Source organism: Mobula birostris, chromosome 18 (assembly GCF_030028105.1).
Source record: "Mobula birostris isolate sMobBir1 chromosome 18, sMobBir1.hap1, whole genome shotgun sequence".
NCBI lineage: Eukaryota > Metazoa > Chordata > Chondrichthyes > Myliobatiformes > Myliobatidae > Mobula > Mobula birostris.
In genome coordinates, this window is record NC_092387.1 from 30763470 (window position 1) to 30786353 (window position 22884).

The following is a 22884-nucleotide window of genomic DNA, read 5'->3' on the forward strand; positions in this document are numbered from 1 at the left end:
GCAGTCATGAAGGAAAAGTTGGGGACAGATACCAGAATAGGCACGGAACATAGATTGTTCCACAAACCCAACAAAAAGGCAGGCATAGCTAGGACCCATACGGGTGCCCATAGCTACACCTTTAGTTTGGAGGAAGTGGGAGGAGCCAAAGGAGAAATTATTAAGAGTAAGGACTAATTCCGCTAGACGGAGCAGAGTGGTGGTAGAGGGGAACTGATTAGGTCTGGAATCCAAAAAGAAGCATAGAGCTTTAAGACCTTCCTGATGGGGGATGGATTTTAATTCCACATCCCATTCCCATTCTGACATGTCCATCCACGGCCTCCTCTACTGTAAAGATGAAGCCACACTCAGGTTGGAGGAACAACACCTTATATTCCGTCTGGGTAGCCTCCAACCTGATGGCATGAACATCGACTTCTCTAACTTCCGCTAAGGTCCCACCTCCCCCTCCTACCCCATCTGTTACTCATTTTTATGCACACATTCTTTCTCTCACTCTCCTTTTTCTCCCTCTGTCCCTCTGAATATACCTCTTGCCCATCCTCTGGGTCCCCCCCCCCCCCGTCTTTCTTCCCGGACCTCCTGTCCCATGATCCTCTCGTATCCCCTTTTGCCTATCACCTGTCCAGCTCTTGGCTCTATCCCTCCCCCTCCTGTCTTCTCCTATCATTTTGGATCTCCCCCTCTCCCTCCAACTTTCAAATCCCTTACTCACTCTTCCTTCAGTTAGTCCTGACGAAGGGTCTCGGCCTGAAACGTCGACTGCATCTCTTCCTACAGATGCTGCCTGGCCTGCTGCGTTCACCAGCAACTTTGATGTGTGTTGCTTGAATTTCCAGCATCTGCAGAATTCCTGTTGTTTGAGCAGAATTAATCACCCTGCTCTCCAATAGTCACACAGGAACATCAAATCAGAAGCATGAGAAGGTTAGTGGATTTTTGAGTGAATACTTGTTGGGATTACAGGAAGGAGACTGAGAACTCAGTGACATATTTATTTTTATTGATTGATTGATTGATTTAATTTAAGATACAGCTCTGAACAAGGCCACAGGGCTGCAATGCCCAGCAACTCATCTATTTAACACTAGCCTATCACAGGACAATTTACAATGACCAATTAACCTACTAACTTGGGAGGAAACCAGAGCACTCAGTGGACACCCATGTGGTCATGGGAGAGAATGTACAAACTCCTTACAGACGATGCCAGGATTGAACTCTGAACTCTGGAACGCCCCAAACTGTAACAGCATCGAGCTAACTGCTTTGCTACTGTGGCACCCCATAGTGTCATGACAACAACCTTTCTCTCAGCGTCAGCAAGACAAAGTCAATATCAATGTCAAAAACACAAACACCAGGAAATCTGCAGCTGCTGGAAATTCAAGCCACACACACAAAATTAGACTAGGTTAGATTAGATTGAACTTTATTGTCATTGTGCCGAGTACAGATTCAAAGCCAATGAAATGCAGTAAGCATCTGACCAGAAATGCAAAAAAGTGTTATATACATAATAACTACGAATAAAAAGTAAGTGCTACAGCACACGAATATAAAAGTACTGAGACAGTACAATATGGATGCAATACTGTTTAGCGCTGTGATGTGAGGTTCAGCAGGGTCACAGCCTCAGGGAAGAAGCTCTTCCTGTGCCTGCTGGTGCAGGAGCGGAGGCTCCTGTAGCCGCCTACCGGATGGGAGGAGAGTAAAAAGTCCATGGTTAGGGTGAGATGCATCCTTGATAATGCTTTTCGCCCTGCCCAGGCAGCGTTTATGGTAGATGTTCTCAATGGTGGGCAACTGGATGCCGATAATCTGCTGAGCAGTTCTCACCACACACTGGAGTGCTTTGCGGTCTGATACGGGACAATTGCCATATCACACTGAGATGCAGTTGGTGAGTATGCTCTCAATGGTACAGCGGTAAAAGTCCGTCAGTATCCTGGGACAGAGGTGAGCTATCTTGATGCTCCGCAGGAAATAAAGGCTTTTTGACCAGGATGGAGGAGTTCAGGGACCAGGTGAGATCCTCGGAAATGTGGACACCAAGGAATTTGAAGCTTGATACATGCTCCACTACAGCTCCGTTGATGTAGATGGGAACATGAGTGTGGCTCCTAGCATGTCTGAAGTCCACAATGATCTCCTTGGTCTTCTGGGCGTTCTGGGCGAAATGCTGGTGAACGCAGCAGGCCAGGCAGCATCTCTAGGAAGAGGTACAGTTGACGTTTCCAGCCGAGACCCTTCGTCAGGACTAACTGAAAGAAGAGATAGTAAAAGGTTTGAAAGTGGGAGGGAGAGGGGGAGATCCAAAATGATAGGAGAAGACAGGAGGGGGAGGGATGGAGCTAAGAGCTGAGAAGTTGATTGGCTAAAGGGATACAAGGCTGGAGAAGGGAGAGGATCATGGGGTGGGAGGCCTAGGGAGAAAGAAAGGGAGAGGGGAGCACCAGAGGAAGATGGAGAGCAGGCAAGGAGTTATTGTGAGAGGGACGGAGAGAGGAAAAAAGGGAAAAATAATAAATATATAAATAAGGGATGGGGTAAGAATGGGAGGAGGGGCATTAATGGAAGTTAGAGAAGTCAATGTTCATGCCATCAGGTTGGAGGCTACCCAGACGGAATATAAGGTGTTGTTCCTCCAACCTGAATGTGGCTTCATCTTGAGCCACTGACTCACAATCCCGACCTTGGGTTCTGATCGGGTGGAGCAACACACACAAAATGCTGAAGGAACTCAGCAGGCCAGGCAGCATCTATGAAAAAAAAAGCACAAGCGGCGTTTCGGGCCAAAACCCTTCGGCAGGACTCAGCTTGGGTTTCCACCTGAAATGGTGACTGTACCTTTTTCCATAGGTGCTGCCTGGCCTGGTGAGTTCCTCCAGCATTTTGTGCGTGTTGCTTGGATTTCCAGCATCCGCAAATTTTCTCTTGTTACTGACTGTGTGGAGTTTGCAAGTACTCCCTGTGAAACACTGGGTTTCCTCCCACCATCACAAGCATGTTGAGGTGGGTCAAAGGGCATCTTACCCTTAGTATGTGTGGACATATCGGAGGAACTCACGAGTGTGTGGGAAAGAACAGGAGACAAGTCAATTAGTAGCGAATGGGGTTGGCACCAATTCACTGGCTGAAACTTCTCCTTTCAGCTCCTGATATGAGAAAATGCGAGACTAACACCTTAGCCACAGATGTATTAGAGTTCCACCCTTGCTCATACATATTCTACTTTACACCTACCCCCCCAATAACCTTCAACTTGAATTAACCATCACTCCACTCCCAGGACCCTGCCGAAGCAGAGTGGTTTACTACACCGCTGGAGCTTGGGCTTACGCTGCCCAATACAGCCACAGTATTGTGTTCACAGAGTCTAGTGTTAGATTAATAGTAGATGGAGGGTGAGGAGAGAGGGTGATTGGTGGGAGATGGGGAATCACCAAATCATAGAAAGTGCAGCATAGAAAAAGGCCCTTCAGCCCACAATACCCATGCTAACCACAATGCCCATCTATGCTAATCCTATTTGACTACATTTCGTGTGTTATAATTGCACCTGCCTCCTCTACCTCCTCAGACAGCTTGACTCATTTCCCTTTCTGAAGCTGTGACTGATTTCAGCAACTGTACACATCAAGAAGTCACTCTGAATACATTTGCTGAGATATGAACTTTTACTTGAAGATTGAAATTGTTTTGGTTCAATCTAAAACTAGGTCATATATGTAAACAAAACAAAGTTTGGAGATGTGAACCAAAGATGGCACCCTTAAATTGTCATGGTCCGGTCCGTAAAGTCTGCATTCCGGTTCACGGTCTGGTCCGTGGACTCAAGACTCTGGGTCTTCCAGCTGTCCCTCGTTTGGTTGAGTTAATCATAGGCACCTGATTCCCATCTTTGGGCTTGGAATATAAGTAGTTCTGGGGTTAAGTATGGGCTGCTGGTTTGTCTTGTCAGTCTCCCTCAGAGCAACTTGCTAATGGAAGTCTAGTGAAACCATTTGTGATCTCTAGGGCTGGTTGGTGGACCACTGCTTCATGGAGTCTTGTTGCCATTTGTTGGAGTAGACTTTGCAGTATGGATTTGGCTGTTTCCTGGGCCAGCTAAGTGGCTGCCAGCCACTCTGAGCTAGGTAGGGATCTGGCTGTTTCTGTAGCCAGCTGAGGTTGCTGGCTGTAACTGTGACTTAGAGCAACCCTGAAGCAGAGATGGACCTGTATGTTGTTCTTTGGTGTTGGTCTCTTGTCCTTGCCTCTGTGGGGGAAGTCAGGCTGTTTTGTTGTTGCCCTGTGGGGGGATCTGTCTTGTCTTGTCCTTGCCTCTGTGGGGTAAGTCTGGCTGTTCTGCTGTTACCCAACAGGTGGACCTATCCCACCTTGGTGTGGAGAGGTTGAGTCCTATCTCATGTTGGTATTGTGTTAATGATGAGTCCTGGCTTTTTGAAGGATAAGTCTGGGCTCTATGTTGATGCTCATTTCCTAGTTGGTCTCAGCTCCAGCCTCTGTTATCAGCCTCCACATTTCAAGATGAAGATCCCACAGCCAAGCACATGACCCAAGGCCCCAGCCTCAAGAGCAAAGACCCCAGCCTGTCTCCAAGCTCAGGCCTCTAGACCCCAGCCATGTCCTGTCCTGAAGCCATGTCATTTTCTTGCCTGGTTCTGGGGTCCAAGCCCAAGGCAAGACCCAGGTTCTGGGTCCTTGTCCAGTCTTAGACTTGGAGTTGAAGCCTTGTCTCCTAGTCCATGGTTTCTTGTCCTGGTCCCACTTTCCCTAACCCAAGTCTGTGTTTTTGTCCCTGCTCCTGGTCTGAATCCTGTCATGTCCTTACTCTAGTCAAGTCCTGTTCCTTGTACTTCTGTGTCTGTGTCTTGCATTTGGGTCTGTTACCAGCACCCCACTGTGACATAAATGGTGTCTGTTTGCATGCAGCTCTGATGGGAATCATCAAATATCCCCACTTTGGACTAATACAGCTGAAATCTGTTGTCACAGCCATGGGTACATCAGTAAGCAGCATCATTTTAAGATGTTTAATATAATCTATCAATGCTCAAGACTGACAAACTTTGGATGGCATAGTTTTCTAAAGGGGAAATTTTGCCTGATAAATCTGTGGGAATTTTTTTGAGGAAATAACAGGACAGTCAATGGATGTTTGTTTGAATTTTTGGAAGACCACATGAGACTGCTAACAAGGCAAAGCCCATGGTTTTACAGGAAAGGTACAAGCATGGATAGAAGATTGGCTGACTTGCAGGAGGCAGTGCGGGAATAAAGGAGCCCTTTCTGGTAGGCTGCTGGTAACTAGTGGTGTGTTGCAGGCCTCTGTGTTGGGACTGTTTCAAGTCATATGGGAATGATATGGATGAAGGAATTGATGGATTTCTGGCTAAGGTTGTGACCATATGACAGGTGGTGGGGCAGGTGGTGTTGAGGAAGCAGGGTGCCTGCTCATGCAGATTGTATACTTATCTGCCACTTCTTTGTCCATATAAAATATAATGAAGGGTAGTGGATGATGATCATGTCCTTTGACAGAAGAAATGAAGATGTGGACTATATTTTAAATGGGGAAAAATTAAAAATCTAAGATGCAGAGCAACCTGGGAGTCTTCATGCAGGATTCCCTAAAGTTTAACTTGCTGGTTGAGCCTATGGTAAGAAAGGCAAATACAATGTTAGCATGGTAATTTTCTTTGGGATGATTGATCTACCTTTTTGAATATTGTGAGCAGTTTTGGGCCCCTGATCTGAATGATGTGCTGGCACTGGAGAGGGTACAGGTGAGGTTCACAATGAGTGATTTTGGAAATGAAAGTGTTGACAGTGTTTGATAGTTCTGAGTGTTTGGTTCTAAGTGCTTGATTAATCAGGGCATCAAAGATTAAGGGAATGGGGTTGAGAGGGATAATAAATCAGCTATGATGGAATGGCAGAGCAGACTTGATGGACTGAATAGCTGAATTCTGTTCCTTTGTCCATTGGACATACCTTCTCTTTACTACCATCGAGGAGGAGGTACTGGAACCTGAAGATGCAACTCAATGTTTCAGGAACAGCTTCTTCCCTTCTGCCATCAAATTTCTGAATGGATACTACCTTTGTATTTTGTTCTGTTTTTGCACTATTTATTTAAGTTTATTTTTTATATTCATAAAGTATAAATTACAATGTGTATTGCAACGTACTGCTGCTGCATAACAACCAAGTTCATGACATATGCCCCTGAGATTAAATCTGATTCTAATTAGTTGACAACTGCAGATTAGGAAATGAAAAGTTAAGACAGGAACCAGGGACTAACTGATGTGAAGAATTAGCACACTGCCTTCAACAAATACATACAGCTTTAAGGTCCAAAAACCCAATGAAAACTGGCTCAGCCCTGGCTCATAAAACAGAAATTGACATAAACTGTAGATGAAAGGAAAAGGCTTGTACTTTCAGTGGTGGTGGCTAGTGTAAAGATTTACACCACCAGTGATTGGGGTTCAGTGTTCTCTCCAGGACAGCATGGGTTTCCTCTGGGCGCTCTGGTTTCACCCATTTCCAAAGGAGCACTGGTCAAGGTTAGCAAGCTCTGGGTGTGCTGTATTGGCACCAGACACATGTGAGCTGCCCCAGCACACCCTTGGACTGTTCTGCAGCATTGATGCAAATGGGAAGGAGGAGGGGAACCAGAGGGAAGGAATGTGCAGGTCATGAGGGTAGAGGAGGACAAGGGGTGAGGGTAACCAGAATGGGGAATGGAAAAAGAGAGGTGGGGGTGGAGAGGGGGTGTTGATACCAGAAGTTATAGAAATTGATGCTATATGAGAGAAATCATTAAACTTTAAAAGTGGTTAATAATGCAGCACCAGTGGTGAGCACTGGAAAGACATGGTCAAGGGAGGCAGAGGAGTGTGTACAGGACTGCTTTCAATCAGGGGAATATTCAAGAGCTCATTTTCAAAAATAATGAATATGCAACAGTTGTCACTGACTTCATCAAGACCTGTATGGATGAGTGTGTGCCTTTGAGAACATACCGGACACACCCCAACCACAAGCTCTGAATGAACTAAGAGGCTGGTAATCGCCTGAGTGCTACATCTGTAGCATCCACAACTGGTGATCCAGAACCATACAAGAAGTCTGGGTATGACCTATGGAAGGCACTGAAAAACAATTCTGATTGAAGTTAGAGATGAATCCAATGCACATTAGCTCTGGCAGCATTTGCAGGCCATTACTTCCTACAAAGCAAAACTTAACAGCATGAATGGCTGTGATGCTTCACTCCCAGATGAGCTCATCAACCTTTTTGCACTCTTTGAAAAGGTGAATAAAATTATACCTGTGTGAATCTCTGCAGCATCTGCTGACCCTTTGATCTCTGTCTCAGGGTTTTACATAAGAATATCTTTCAAGAGAGTGAACCCTTGCAACACGTTAGGCCTTGGTGGTGTACCTGATAAGGCACTAAAAACCTGAACAAAGCAACTGGCAGGAATATTGAAGAAGATCTTCAATCTCTCACTGCTGCAGTAGGAGGTTCCCACCTGCTTCAAAAAGGTGACAGTCATACCAGTGCCCAGGAGTAGGGAGAGCTGCCTCAATGACTATTGCCCAGTTGTAGTGTGATGAATTGCTTTTAGAGGCTGGTCAGGGCCAGAATCTTGACCCACTGTAATTTGCCTATCACCATGATAGGTCTACAGTGGATGCAATCTCACTGGACCCTCAGTTCCAATCAAAAAGCTCCAGAACCTGGGCCTCTGTACCTCCCTCTGCAACTGGATCCTTGACTTCCTTACTGGGAAACCACAGTCAGTGCAGATTCGAGATAACATCTCCAACTTGCTGACAATCAACACTGGTGCACCTCAAGGACACATGCTTAGCCCACTGCTCTACTCCCTCTACACCCACAACTGTGTGATGAGGCCCAGCTCAAACAGCATCTATAACTTTACCAATATCACAACTACTGTTGGCAGAATTTCAGATGGCGTACAGGAATGAGATATATTGGCTGGTTCAGTGGTGTCACAACAACTTTGCACTCAATGTCAGTAAGACCAAAGAACTGATTGTAGACTTCAGGAAGGGAAAATCATAGAAACACAGCTTGGTCCTCTTTGAGGAATCAGGAGTAGAAAGGGTGAGAAGTTTCAAGTTTCTGGGTGTCAGCTTCTCTAAAGATCGATCCTGGGCCTAACATGCAATTACAACGAAGCCATGACAGTGCCTATATTTCATTCGGGGTTTGAGGAGATTTGGTATGCCATCAAACGAGCTAGCAAATTTCTACTGATGTACTGTGGAGAAATATTAACTGCTTGCACCATCATCAGTTATGGAGGAGCCACTGCATAGGACTGGAAAAATCTGCACAAAGTTATAAACTCAGCCACCTGCATCATGCCTCCCAGGACATCTTCAAAATACAAAGCCTCAAAAAGGCATCAGCTATCATTAAGGTTCCACACCACCCAGAACCATGCCCTCTTCTTATTGATACCATCAAGGAGGTGGTACAGGAGCCTGCAGACACAGGCTCAACTTTTCAGGAACAGCTTCTTCCCTTCTGCCATCAGATTTCTGAATGGTCAGTGAACCCATGTACACTGTCTCACTTTTTATTTGCTCCCTTGTGCAACATGTATTTATAGCTTTTTAATGTATTGCACTTCACTGTTGCAATAAAAAAAACAAATTTCACACATATTAAACCTGATACTGATTCTGAGAAATGCAAGTCCTTTCATATATACCGCATGCAGTGTAGTAACAAGAACTAGATGCAATTATCTGTTTGTGACCCAAAGAGTTTTTCATATAAGTTCAACATAGCTACCCCACTTTAATAAAACAGGCTCTACATGGTCTGAGCGATGTGAACTAGGAGGTTTGTTGTCTGCTGAGGGCTAGATCTGTGGTATTTGTCTGTGCAAGAAAGCCCGGTATGACTTGCAGAGGGCTATACCAAGAGTGAAGAAAAAATTCCGAGCGAAGTTGGAAGCGACAGGAGATGCACGTCAACTGTGGCAGGGCTTGCAGGACATTAGTTCCGACAGAGTCAAACCCAACATCAAGAGCTCAGCACTTTTTATGCCCGCTTTGAAAGGAAGGATATAACTGCAGCCGTGAAGATCGCTGCAGCACCCAGTAACCCTGTGATCTTGTCTCGGAGGCCGATGTTAGGCTGCCTTTCAGAAAGGTGAACTCTTGCAAGGAAGCAAACCCCGACGGAGTACCTGGTAAGGCTCTGAAAATATGCCAAACAACTGGCAGGATTATTCAAGGACATTTTCAACCTCTCACTGCTACAGTCAGAAGTTCTCACCTGCTTCAAAAGGGCAACAGTTATACTAATGCCCAATAAGAGTAGAGCGAGCTGCCTTAATGACTATCATCCAGTCGCACTCATATCTACGGTGATGAAATGCTTTGAGATATTGGTCTTGGCCAGAATCAACTCCTGCCTCAGCAAGGAACTGGACCCACTGCAATTTGCATATCGCCACAATAGGTGATAGGCAGATGCAAACTTAATGGCTCTTCACAAAGCCTTAGATCACCTAGACAACACAAACACCTATGTTAGGATGCTGTTTATTGACTATAGCTCAGCGTTTAACACTATCATTCCTACATTCCTGATCAAAAAATTACAGAACCAGTGCCTCTGTACCTCCCTCTGCAACTGGATCCTTGACTTCGTAACCAGAAGACCACATTCTGTGTGGATTGGTGATAATACCTCTCCTTGCTGACAATCAACACTGGTGCACCTCAGGGGTGTGTGCTTAGCCCACTGCTCTACTCTCTATACCCATTACTGTGTGGCTAGGCACAGCTCAATTGCCATCTATAAACTTACTGATGATACAATAATTGTTGGCAGAATTTTAGATGGTGATGAGAGGAGTGAGTATACCAGTTAGTTGAGTGGTATAACAGCAACAACCTTGCACTCATGTTAGTAAAACCAAAGCACTGATTGTGGACTTCAGAAAGGGCAAGATGAGGGAACGTGAACCATTCCTTATAGAGGAATCAGACAGGCAGAGAGTGAGCAATTTCAAGTTCCTGGGTGTCAATATCTCATTGGCTACATTTCATATGGAGTCTGAGTACATTTGGTTTGTCACCTACAACACTCGAAAATATGAACAGATGTACTGTGGAGAGCTTTGTGATTGTTTGCATCACCGTCTGTTATGGGGGGCGGGTACTGCTCAGGATTGAAAGGAGCTACAGAGAGTTGTAAAATTAGTCAGCTCCTTCAGGGGTACTCGCCTCCGTAGTATCCAAGACATCTTCAAGCAGCGGTACCTCAGAAAGGCGGCATTCATTATTAAGGACCCCCAGCACCCAGGACATGCCATCTTCTCATTGTTACCGTCAGGAAGGAGGTACAGAAGCTTGAAGGCACACACTCAGTGATTCAGGAACAGCTTCTTCCCCTCTGCCATCCAATTCGTAAATACTACCTCACAATTTTTTTAATATTATTTCTGTTTTTGCACTACTTTTAATTTAACTGTTTAATATACATATATACTTACTGTAATTGTTTTACTTATTTATTTTCTCTATATTTATCATGTATTGCATTGTACTGCTGCAGCTCAGTTAACAAATTTCATGATTCTGATTCAGATTCTTTGCCTGTATTAGTGAATCCCAAGAACCCATGGAACGTACTGTAAAAAAACAAACTCAGAACACATGCATGCACCCTTGTTCCCTCTGCACACCCTGGAGAACAGTTTTATTTAGTCTACGCTGTCTCTCTGGTTTGTTCATACAATTCTCTATGACTGGGCCAGTACTGAGGGAGATCTGCACTGTGAGGCATCAGTGATTGAGAAGATTGGCATGGTGAGGGTCAGTGGTTAGGGAGATTTGCACTGTGAGGGGTCGGTAGTCGGAGAGATCTGCACTGTGAGGGGTCGGTAGTTGGGGAGATCTGCACTGTGAGGGGTCGGTAGTCGGGGAGATCTGCACTGTGACGGGTCAGTAGTCAGGAAGACCTACACTGCATGAACTGCCCATTGTTCTCTATGCTGCAACACTCTTGCTGCCAATCACTTTACTGACCAATTTCAGCTCCTGAGCAATGTCTCAACTTTAACCATCACTTTCAATATTTCCATTGTCACAACTCTCCTGGTCTCAGGTCCCTTTTGGAGCTATGACCTCATGAGAATCTCCTCAGATTCTGACCGTAGATCCAACTCAAGTCTGTGCAGTAGCCTGGAGAACAGTATGGAACGGTCTCAGCCTGTTGTTAACTTATCCCAGGAAGCAATCAAACAACTGCTAGGCCATGGGCTCCTGGCCTTTTCACTACTCTTCGAATGGCTGCGAGTACATTGGAACATCCTGAGGTTGTGAGTGACGCCACAGAAATTAAAACTCTGTTGCTTTGCAGAAACCTGTAACATATTACATTTTCCAAGTACAATGTACAAGGGCAGGTAGTGTTAATCACACACAGAGTGGTCGGGTACACCAATTCTCTCTTCAATCTCCTCCACTCCAAAGAAAACAGCTCACCATTCTCTCCACAGTAAATAAGTCCTGACAACATCCCTCAAACTTCCTCTGCACCCTCTCCAGCACTGTCACATCATTCCTGAGATGTGGCGACTAATTGTATATAGTACTCCACCTTGCGGCCTAACTAATCCTCTTCACGGTTCCAGTAAGATGGTGGCACGCTTGGCTTCTTTGGATCCAACAAATGGTGCAAATGCTTGTCTTAAACATTTTTCTTGTGATCACAAGACCCTGTTGGAAATTGGTAACACAAAATATTGTAAGTGTGGTTCATTGGGGAGACCGGTGGCAGGGGAGCTGCATGGTCTTGGTTGTTGCACAGACCAGGCCTTCGTGCCGCGGCACTGTCTGTCACTGCCACCCAAGGGACGAGGCACCAGAGGCAACGTGGGAGAGAACAGAGACACAGCGGGCACGCTGGAATTGGTGCTGGCCTCCACAGGCCGGCTGCCCCATTGATACTGGTACCCAGCGTGCACTTGCTTTGTCTGCGGCTGGCCCAGCTCGAGACAAGGAACTTGTGCTTGTTCTTGCAGGAACGTGGCTCCTGTGTGCCATTAACCTTCAGACCATGCCACTCAGGGACTTGTGTTAATATTATTTTCTGACTGTGTGATATCATAACTATATGTGCTGTGTGCAAATGTGTGTACCGTGTTCTGCATCTTGGTTCTGGAAGAACGGTGTTTCGTCTAGCTGCATACATATCTATGGTTGAAAGATAGTTAAACATGAACTTCAACTTAGTTCTTGCTATGCTCTTGTATGATAATAAACCACTTCATTTTCCTCCCTGTCAGTTTCAGGTATTGATAGACACACACCTCAGCATCCTATCACAGTGTATCCTTAGATTGCTTTCCGTCCCTAAGCATATTCTCTCTCCAAACTGAATTTTATTTGCTGCCAGGTTTAACCTACCTGACGTGATACCTTCTTGGGTTTTCAAACTTTCTTCCTCTCTGCCAACTGCACAGCCAATTTTTGCATCATCAGCAAACTTCTTAACTATGTGGACATGTAAGATGGTCCCAGTAGAGAGGAAGGTAAACCTAGACTTTCCCAGATTCAGGACATTCAGCTGCTTCCTGCACTCAAGTTGCTTCTGAGGTTGTCACATTTTCTGATGTAAAACAGCAATGAGCTTCCAGTGATGTAGTGAGCAGATAGGTGATCAGGTTTCAAAATTATGCTGATTGAAAGATAAATTTTGGTCAGAAGATTCTACAAAGTACCTGGAAAAACTGCCTGCTCAGCTTGTAATCTCCATGGCAGCAACAGAGATTATTAACTTGGCTGAGATTCAGCACTCCGGGAATTGGACTGGTTACAACCTGACACTAGTTACTGACACATTTCCAAATGATCCTCTTCTCAGATTCCATGATCTTTCCCTCCAGTATCACTGACACAGGCTCTACGGTGGAACTGAAGCCCGCTGCCATTCAAATATAATTATCACTTGCATCAAAAACATACCCTCTCAGACTAGAATTGCCGTGAATTCCATCTGCTGTCTTTAGTCCAGCGTTGCATGTAATCAGTATTCTTCTGGTAGTCACAGAATTAACAGTAGGTCCTGTGAACCATCCTGGGATCATCTGCAATTCCTGACACCACCTTCCCAGCATTGAACAGGGTATTGGGCTAGTTACAGAGGTGAGAGCTGTGGGACTTTTCACCCCTTTCCTTAAAGGGGATCTGAAGGGTACTTATTTGTATGCAGAGGATGGAACTCACTGCCAAAGGAGGAGGTGGAACCAGATATAATCACTGTGTTTAAGAATTTAAACAAATAGACAAGACGTAGACAGATATCAACATAATGCAGGCAAATGGGATTAGCGTAGATAGGTCAAAAAAAAAGGTCAACGTGGTTGTGATGGGCTGAAGGATGTGATTCTGTGCTGTATAACTTTGTGAAGCCTTGCACGACTCCAGATTTCATCCTTAACTCCAACTCTTCAGTTTCTTCCCTCTGACAATTATCTTCCTGCTGATAGGTGACCAAAACACTTCTGTCTATAAGCACAGGCTCTCCCCAGGGCTGCTTTTTCACCCCTCCTACATCTCCAAAGACAAATCCATTTAAATCCTAAAGTTCGTGGATGACATGACTGTAGTTGGTCTCATCTCTAATAATGATGTGACCTGTTATTAAAGAGAGGTAGACCATCTTGCAGGATGGTGCGCTCGTAAAAATTTAATGCTATCAAGATAGTGGAAATGAGGATAAACCTGACGACAACCCCTACTTGCATCCTCCCCTTGGGAATCAGTGGTCAGGCTGTGTCTGTGGGCAAGTCATTCAAATTCATGGGGACTACCATTAGACAGATAGATAGATAGACATACTTCATTGATCCCGAGGGAAATTGGGTTTGGTTACAGCTGCACCAACCAAGAATAGAGCATAAATATAGCAGTACAAAAACCACAAACAATCAAACAACAGTATGCAAACTATGCCAGATGGAAATAAGTCCAGGACCAGCCTATTGGCTCAGGGTGTCTGACCCTCCACTCAAGGGGCTGCAAAGTTCGATGTCCACAGGCAGGAACGCCCAGTGTTGTATCTCAGTGGAATATGGCCAAAGTCCAAGAGCAAAAAGTTCAATATCCGGGCTACAAACACATTCCTCGATCGTAATATGACCAGGATTGCACCATCCGTTGTTAACCAGAACAGCAAGCCCCCAACTCCTTTACGCTTACCGTAAAGCAATACATTGAAGTGGGGCATCACTTGGAAAGCCCAGAAGAGATTGCTCGTCCTACAGAAGCTTAGGAAGCTTAACATCTCAGGGTACATCCTGATGAATTTTTATTCAGTCGTCATTGAGAGTGCTGTAACCACCTCTATCTCCATTTGGTTTCCCACCGCCTCCTTCCTCCAAGTCCAGGTTGCAGTGAGCGGTCCACTCAGCATTGATCATTGGCATTAAAAGACTTATTCATCACCAGGGCAAAGAAAAGAGCTTAAAAAATTACTGCTGACTCCATCCACCCTTAGAGTCACCATCGGGGAGATGCTACAAGTCCATCACCACCAGGACTATGTGCCATCTCCGAAGCTTCGTTCCTGTAGCTACCCAGCTTCTCAACATAACTCACTCAGGTATAATACCCTACACAACATCCACTAAATGGTCTTACTTATGCTCCTTGTTCTGTTGATAACTATTGAGCCTACTCATCTTTTTTCCTCCAGTCCTGCTGAAGGGTCTCAGCCCAAAACGTCGACTGTACTTTTTTTCCATAGATGCTGCCTGGCCTGCTGAGTTCCTTCAGCATTTTCTGTGCGTTGTCTGGATTTCCAGCATCTGCAGATTTTCTCTTGTTTGAGTCTGTTCATATGTTCACATTTCTTTAAGTTTGATCTTTGATGCTTACGCATGTGGCCATTCTGCTAATTGTTGATTGTTCATGGCATTTTGCACAATTATCTTGTAAATTGCTGGTTGCTGTTGTAGTCTCTGCCACAGTAGTGTCCTGTGTTTTATGCTTGGCACCGAACCACATTCAATTCTGGTATGTTTCACATACCGGCAAATAAGGTGACTCTAATTTTTCAGTTTTGACTGATTTCTTACATCTGTATCATAAATCAAGTTTCCCATTTTTATTGGGCTCCTTCACAATCACCTTACCCATACCCAGCATCATTACAGTCTCAGTTTAGTAACACTTACCAGTTGTGTGTCCTGTTCTGTCAGTTCCCTGTCCCATTAAATCTGAACTTCTGTCACCATGAAAATACTTCAGATCCTCTTCATCCAGAGCAATATCTCCCCAGAAAGCCACTGGTAACACACAACACAAGCATTAATGAATGGATTTGAATCTTTCCACTCAGTGAGCGGCACAACAGGGGTAACCAGGAGAGCCATATCGGACAGTTTTATTTCCGCATTACTTCAGCACGGTCCATTTTTGCAAACATCTGATGAGGACTTAAGGAAAGGAGTTTGGTGGTCTCCAGTTCAAAGACCAACCGTGGCCTTTGGAAACTGACTTTCAATTAATTAAATACCTAGATTAAAAAAAAAACTGTCAGTAAAAGTGGATAATGCTAAACCACTTGCCCCACTCCCTGATGCAGCAGATGTCCCTCAGAGTAGGAACCCTTTGCAAGTGCCATCCTCTCCACGAACTCCCTAAAGTCTGTCGATGAATTGAGTTCCATTGTCACAAACTAGTTTCTGCAAATAGGATTCAACCTCCTGCGGTAACTTGTAACTCTCAAAGCTTTAAGAATGGGAGCTTGGAACCTAGTCAATAACTATGAGGACCCATAGTTGCATGAGAAAAGTGAACTCCCATGGAAAGCTGTAGTCTTTGTGGTCTCATTCTTTCTAAAGGTTCGAAGGTTCATTCTATGTCAAAATATACATGTACAATACAACTCTGATATTTGTCTACCCCAGATAACCATTGAATATAGAAAGACATGGGTGTTGATGAAAGACATCAACTCCCCTCCAACCATCATGAAAAAGACACAAAACCTGCAGACCCCAAAATCCCCCCTCCCCTCGCCTGTAGCCACAATAACAACCCCTACACATACAGTCCCTGACCCCCCCACTCACAGAAAAGAACAGCAACCATGACACCATACCACCAATCCCCCCCACTTACACACAAAATTTAACAGATCTCCCGCCCACTAATCATCCACAAGAAACAGAACACCAAGAAACTAAAGGAAACCAATATAAAGTACAGTCCAAAAATCACATAAATCTCAGAATATGGGAAACGTCTTTTCAAATGCATATGAGGAGAGCAGATGTACGAACTTGGTCCTTCTGTGAAGAATGACCACCGATCCTAATTCCGCTGAGCCGGCACCTGATGTGCCAAATGCTGCAACCTGGGTCCGAACGCCACCGATCCGGGGCCAAACATGCTGATCCCGCAGGGGACGGAGCTGCTGACTGTCTCTCTTGGGAGCCCTCGTTGGCCCCCTCCACACTCACCTCAATGTTTCAACCTTCCTCGCCCAAGGAGCCATTGTTCGCCAGCACCATCTTGACTGGAAAAAAACGAACCTTTTGAGCCTCCATTGTCTAGTCTTCATCCCCACGAGTGGAACCAAGGATTGTGGACCCCACCAGTAGAACTGTACTGTCCAGGGGACTGTTTTATCTGGTTGTTGTTTCTGCTTGTTATCTGTGCAGACCATGTCCGACTCATTTTGAGACGGCACCAGTAACTCCTCAGTCCTGATGCAGAGTCTTAACCTGAAATGCTGATATTTCCCCCCCCCCCACCCCCGATGCTTCTTAACCCCACCAAGTTCCTCCAGCAGATTGTAAGTTTTTTGCCTCTGGTGGTCTCTAGCCTTAGGTGCCTTTGTTGGAGAACACTTACAGTGTTCTGGAACCTCTCCCAAGGGCAGCAGCTACAATGTGTTTCTGAAGATCAAGTAGGGTGCCGTGCACAATCCTGATTTGATGGAGACATACGTGAGAGCACGGAGGAACATCTGGTGAAACTTCTGAAATGCCTGCTTCGCTGCTGCTGCTACTGTGTGGTCCAGAATCTCCGGAGGAGAAGGCTCCGAGTCCTCGGCTTTGCTTGTTGCTCGGTAGCCGGGGCGGGGTCAAAGCGCTCGGACGATGGTGCTTGGAGAGACTGTGTCAGAGGGGCTGGTCAGAGGCTCGAAGTTTTCGGATGGACTCAGAGTCCGCTGCGGTCGGGTGCTTCCAATGGTGCTGCATCGGCGAGTTGGTGGCGCTTGGAGGTTCATGGTGAGGAGAGTTCCTCCCTTCTGCTGCCTGTGTGAGATGATGAGTCTATCGGGACTTTGAGACTTTTTTTTTGCCGTGCCCATGGTCTGCTCTTTATCAAATTATGGTATTGCTTTGCACTGTTGTAACTATATGTTATAATTATGTGGTTTTGTCAGTTTTAGTCTTGGTTCGTTCTGTGTTTTCTTGTGATAGCATTCTGGAGGAACGTTGTATCAATTTTAATGCATGCATTTCTAAATGACAATAAACGAGGACTGAGTGTCCTCATAATCTAATCTAAAAAAAAGATGCTGGAATTCCTCAGCACCTGCCCATTACCTCAATCTGGTTCTCCACCTCCTTTGTTATTCCACCATCCTGTCCTGTCAGATTCCTTCTTCTTCAGCCCTTTACCTCATCTGACTTTCGTCTCCCACTTTCTTACATCATTACCTTTCATCCACCCACCTCCCTTCCCCCTCACCTGGCGTCACCAATCATCTGCCAGCTCATGCTCCTTCTCCCCACACCTTCTTATTCTAGCTTCTGTCACCTTCCATTCCACTCCCGATGAAAGACCTCGGCCTGAAACATCGACAGTTTATTCCCCTCCATAGAGGTCGTGTCACCTGCTGGGTTTCTCCAGTACTTTCCCAGTGTTGTTAGTCTGTGTCACTAGAAGATCTCACTCATGTTGCGGCAAAGATGGAGAGTTGTAATCGTACAAGGAAACAGACACAATTCTTTCAAGGCAAGACAGTGGCTATATTTCATTAGGAGCTTGAGGAGACTTGGTATGTCACCAAAAACATTTGCAACATTTCTACAGATGTACCAAGGAGAGCATTCTAACCAGCTCCATCATCATTTGGTATGGGGGAAGGATGAAACTGCACAGGATCAAAGTAAGCTGCAGAGAGTTGTAAAATTAATCGGCTCCATCATGAGTACCAGCCTCCGTAGTATCCAGGACACCTTCAAGGAGCGGTGCCTGAGAAAGGTGGTGTTCATCATTAAGGATGCCCATCACCTGGGAAATGTCCTGTTCACATTGTTACTGTCAGGGAGGAGGTTCAGAAGCCTGAAGGCACACACTCAACAATTCAGAAACAGCTTCTTCTTCTCTGCCATCTGATTCCTAAATGGACACTGAACCTATGAACACTACCTCACCACTTATTTCTATTTTTCAACTACTCATTTAACTATTTTGTATATTTTTACTGTAATTCACAGTTACTTTTCTCTATTATTATAGATTGTATTGTACTGCTGCCACAAAGACAACAAATTTCACGACATATGCTGAGTTTCTCCAGCAATTTGTGCACGTTGCTAGTCTGCATTATTAAGAGATTTCACTAATGTTTTGGGCAAAGATGGAGAGCTATAGTCATACAACAGGGAAACATGCTTCAGCCCATCACTCATGCCACGTATCAAGTACCTCTTGAGAATTAAACATTTTTTTTTACACAAAGGAATACAATTAGAACAAAACAGTCCATTTTAATGCAAAATCATCAAAGTCATACAGTTGGTCAACTCTAGTGGTTAGAGTTGTGCTGCAGGTTCAAGAACTAAGTAGTTGAAGGGAAGTAAGTGTTCCATATTCCAACCACCGTCTGTTGTGAGATAAAAATATTTCCCCAAATTGCAGAGGCTCAGTGAGTGGGAGAGGATGTGGTCGATGGAATATAATGTAAAAAAACCTAAGGACATACATTTTGATTTGCCACATTAAAGTTGACACAATCAGCCTATTACTCTTGGAAGTTCAGAAGAATAAGTGATCTTAGAAACAGACAAAATTCTGACAGGAGACAGAGGTTAGATATCTTTGGAATGAAGCAATAAGGTGTGAGTGTGAGATAGGGATACTGAAAGCAGACTGAATCTCGGAGAAGGCCTGAGGAACTGAATGACCTCCTCTTCCACCTCTCACCTTCTGATAGTGTTATGTAATCTTGCTCTCCTCCCACAATGGTAGACCTCATGGGATCCAGCACTATATGGCTTTAATGGAGGATTTTGTCCTTTGAAGTTTCAGCTGTGAAGACCAGGCAGGAGAATGAGAGATTGGTTAACTAACCTGAAAATGGATCCCCTGCATTGGGGCTGAACTTTCTCTCAGATGAACTGGGGAGGGGAAGTCTGTGCATTTTGCACATTGAGCATTTGAACTGAATGCCAATTTCATCAACCCCGGAGGCATTTTCCTCAAAGCTGTGGGCAGATGGTAGTCTGCATATAACATGCCTGGTGGTTTATGGGATTTATTACAAGATGTGGCTTCAGATCAAACCACACTCAACTCAAACCATCCCACACAGCCAGCATGAAGTTATAAAATACTGGCTTGGAGCCCATTATTATAAATGATTAATGAGGAAGGATTTGGTCTGATTCAAAGCCAATGTACGTTCGGCAATTAGATTTCAAAAATATCTGAAGCCTTTGTAACTTGTGAATGTTTCAGGATAGGGATTGGATCCAAAGGGATACTCAACTATTAAATTTTATAATACAAAGGAAATGAATAAACAGCTGATATTTATTCATCTCCATAGATGCTGCCTGACCTGCTGAGTTCTTCCAGCAGTTTTTGTGTGTTGCTCTGGATTTCCAGCATCTGCAGAGTCTCTCGTGTTTATGATGCAAATTACAGCACACAGTCCAAGGGACAGTTCAAAGCCCAACTAGCAGCAAAAAATTACACACGATGAAACTTAATAAATTTCAAGATGAGAGAGAGAGGCATCAAGACCACCTACAATGTAGTTTGGCTTTCAGTTTTTTATAGTGGCAACAATGAAAATCTTTTTCACGGACTCAGTTACCCAGCCTCCAATTCTATGCATCCCCTGGGCAACTTCCAATGCTGAATTAGATTAGTCACGGCCTTGCTGTCCTCTTTGAGGCTGCCAGCTGCATCTCTACACTGTACCCAACTCAGTCACATCACCCAACACCCTGCCTGCCTCAGCTTGTTTCTTACTGAATGTTCATCTCTGCCTGAACTCCTGCAGGGGTCATTTATTCCACCACCCACCCTCATGATATGCATGGATTATTACTGAAGCAGCGTAAAAGTTCACTGTTTGGGCTGGCCATGTGGACTTCAGCAATGTTTGCAGTGGTGGTGGGGGGGGGGGGGGGGGTGAACTTGCTGAATGAGATAGTGGTCCTCACCAAGTACAACCAGTCAGAGGAGTATGGAAGGTGGCAGGTTTGGAGTTCCTCCCTCAGTAAATCTACCTGCTCCTGGTGCGTTCTGCAACCACCGTACAGCAACAGATCAAACCCTCTTCATTCCGATCACATCTGGCTCTTCCCTTGTGTCACACACAAAGGTACGAAGTTGGTGTCTGTGTGCTTTGTCAGCCAGTTGCACCAGTCGATGCTGTGCACTGTATGCACGGGGAGAAGAGTTGTTTCCTTTCATCCACGGACAGTTTGCTCTAATTTCAAAAGACAGTGAATCCACTTTGTTTAACATGTGGTCAGCATACTCAGTGACTCAAACATCATTTTGTTTATCTACTGGCTTCACACGGCAAGCGAGTCACCTCTAAACTCTCCACCATCTACAACTGATGCCAGCAGTGTGTCTGAATACTCGCCACTACCTTGGGGAAGCAAGTGGAGATATTCTATCACCCTGCTTACATTGCCATGGTTACACAACGCTCAGAAAGCTCAGAGCTGCCCACTTAATCCACCAACCTGAATGTTCACTCCCTCCATCACAGTGACTTCAGTGTAAACCACCTGGAGTGCATGCAGTTACTAGTTTTAGCTAGTTCAACACAACATCCTAAACACGTGAAGGTACATCACCAGCAAGCTCCCTTCAAGCCACACACCACCTTGACTTGGAAATATACTGTGGAAGGGTTTAAACTCTGGAGCTGCCTACCCAATAGCACTTCACCAGAGGAACTGCAGTCACTCAGGAAAGCGTTCAATGACACCTTAAACACAAGAAAGTCTTCAGCTGCTGGAAATCCAAAGCAACGCACACAAAATGCTGGAGGAACTCAGCAGGTCGGGTGGCATCCACGGAAATGAACAAACAATCAACGTTTCAGGCCAAGACCCTTCCTCAGGACTGGAAAGGAAGGGCAAAGACACCAGAATAAAAAGATGGAAGGAAGCTAGCTGGAAGGTGATAGGTGAAGCCAGGTCGGTGGAGGAGAGTGAACATTAGGAGAAAGGGAAGAACGAGGGGACCCAGGGGAAAGTGATAGTCAGGTGAGAAGAGGTAAGAGGCCAGAATGGGGAATAGTGGAAGAGATGAGGGGTAGGGAATTTTTTTTTTAAACCGGAAAGAGAAATGCCGTCCAATGGAGGCTACCCAGTGTAGCTCCTCCACCCCAAGGGTGGCACAGGAGAAGGCCATGGACCGACATGTCGGAATGGGAATAGGAATCGGAATCGGAATTAAAGTTCCATTTAAGACACTTTCTGAGGTGCAATGAGATATGGGAAATAAAAGCTGGCCTTGGTACTTGTACTTGCATCTTGAAAAAAGAATAATAAAAAGTAACTTCCTCCTCCACTTATATAACGTATTGCTCCCTTCTTCCGGCCAAGGTGCAGCATAAGCCAAGGCTGAGGACACAACTTATCAAATTCAGAATACATTCTCTTTTATATCCATTTCTCCAATCATTTTCCAGTGCCTTCTACCACAAGTTTACCATATCTCTGCTTTCTTTAATAACCCAAACAAATTCATCGTAGGGACAACTTCCAATATGCTACCAATACAGGTGACTCAATGATGATGCTACCAGGGCTCAGGAGACTGTGGATTATAGGGAGAGGTTGGGTAGGCTCGGATTTCATTCCTAGGAACGGGTTGCATTCATAGGCATATAAAACCATGAGAGAAATACAGTAGATAGAGTGAACGCACATCGTCTAGTTTCCCCAGAGAAGGGGAACTACAATCTAGAAGGCACAGGTATAAGGTGAGAGGGCACAGCCTTAGAAAGGACTTGAGGAACAACTTCTTCACACTGACAATGTGGTGCATTTATGGAATTATTTTCCAGAAGAAGTGGTACAATAACAACATTTAAAAGACATTTGGGTAAATACATCGATAGGAAAGATTTAGATCAGGGGTTCCACACCTGGGTCAACTGATCCCTCGGTTAATAGTAGCGTTGTGGAAGCAGGGTGTCTGCAGAAGTACTTAGATTAAGAGAGTGGGCAAAGAAGTGGCAGATGGAATACACTGTAGGGAAGTGTATGATCATGCACTTGAAGGAACAAAGGCGTAGACTATTTTCTAAACGGGAAGAAAATTCAAAAATCAGAGGTGCAAAGGGACTTGAGAGTCCTTTTGTAGGATTTCTTAAAGGTTCACTTGTAGGTTGAGTCAGTAGCGAGGAAGGCAAATGTAATGTTAGCATCATTTCAAGAGGACTAGAGTATAAGAGCAAGGATGTAATGCTGAGGCTTTTTAAGACAATGGTCAGACCACACTTGGGAGTATTGAGAGCAGTTTTGGGCCCCTTATCTAAAAGATATGCTGGCACTGGACAGGGTGCAGAGGAGGCTCATGAGAATGAGC

The 22884-nt window shown here is 44.9% G+C and overlaps 1 protein-coding gene across 1 annotated transcript in view; it reads right to left on the minus strand.

Moving 5' to 3' along the window:
- LOC140211821 (tolloid-like protein 2) overlaps window positions 1-22884 on the minus strand; it is a 124558-nt gene that overhangs the window by 68458 nt on the left and 33216 nt on the right. The window contains exon 2 of the mRNA XM_072281985.1: window positions 15255-15365. Coding sequence (XP_072138086.1) covers window positions 15255-15365 — 111 coding nt within the window. The remainder of the gene's footprint in view (window positions 1-15254; window positions 15366-22884) is intronic.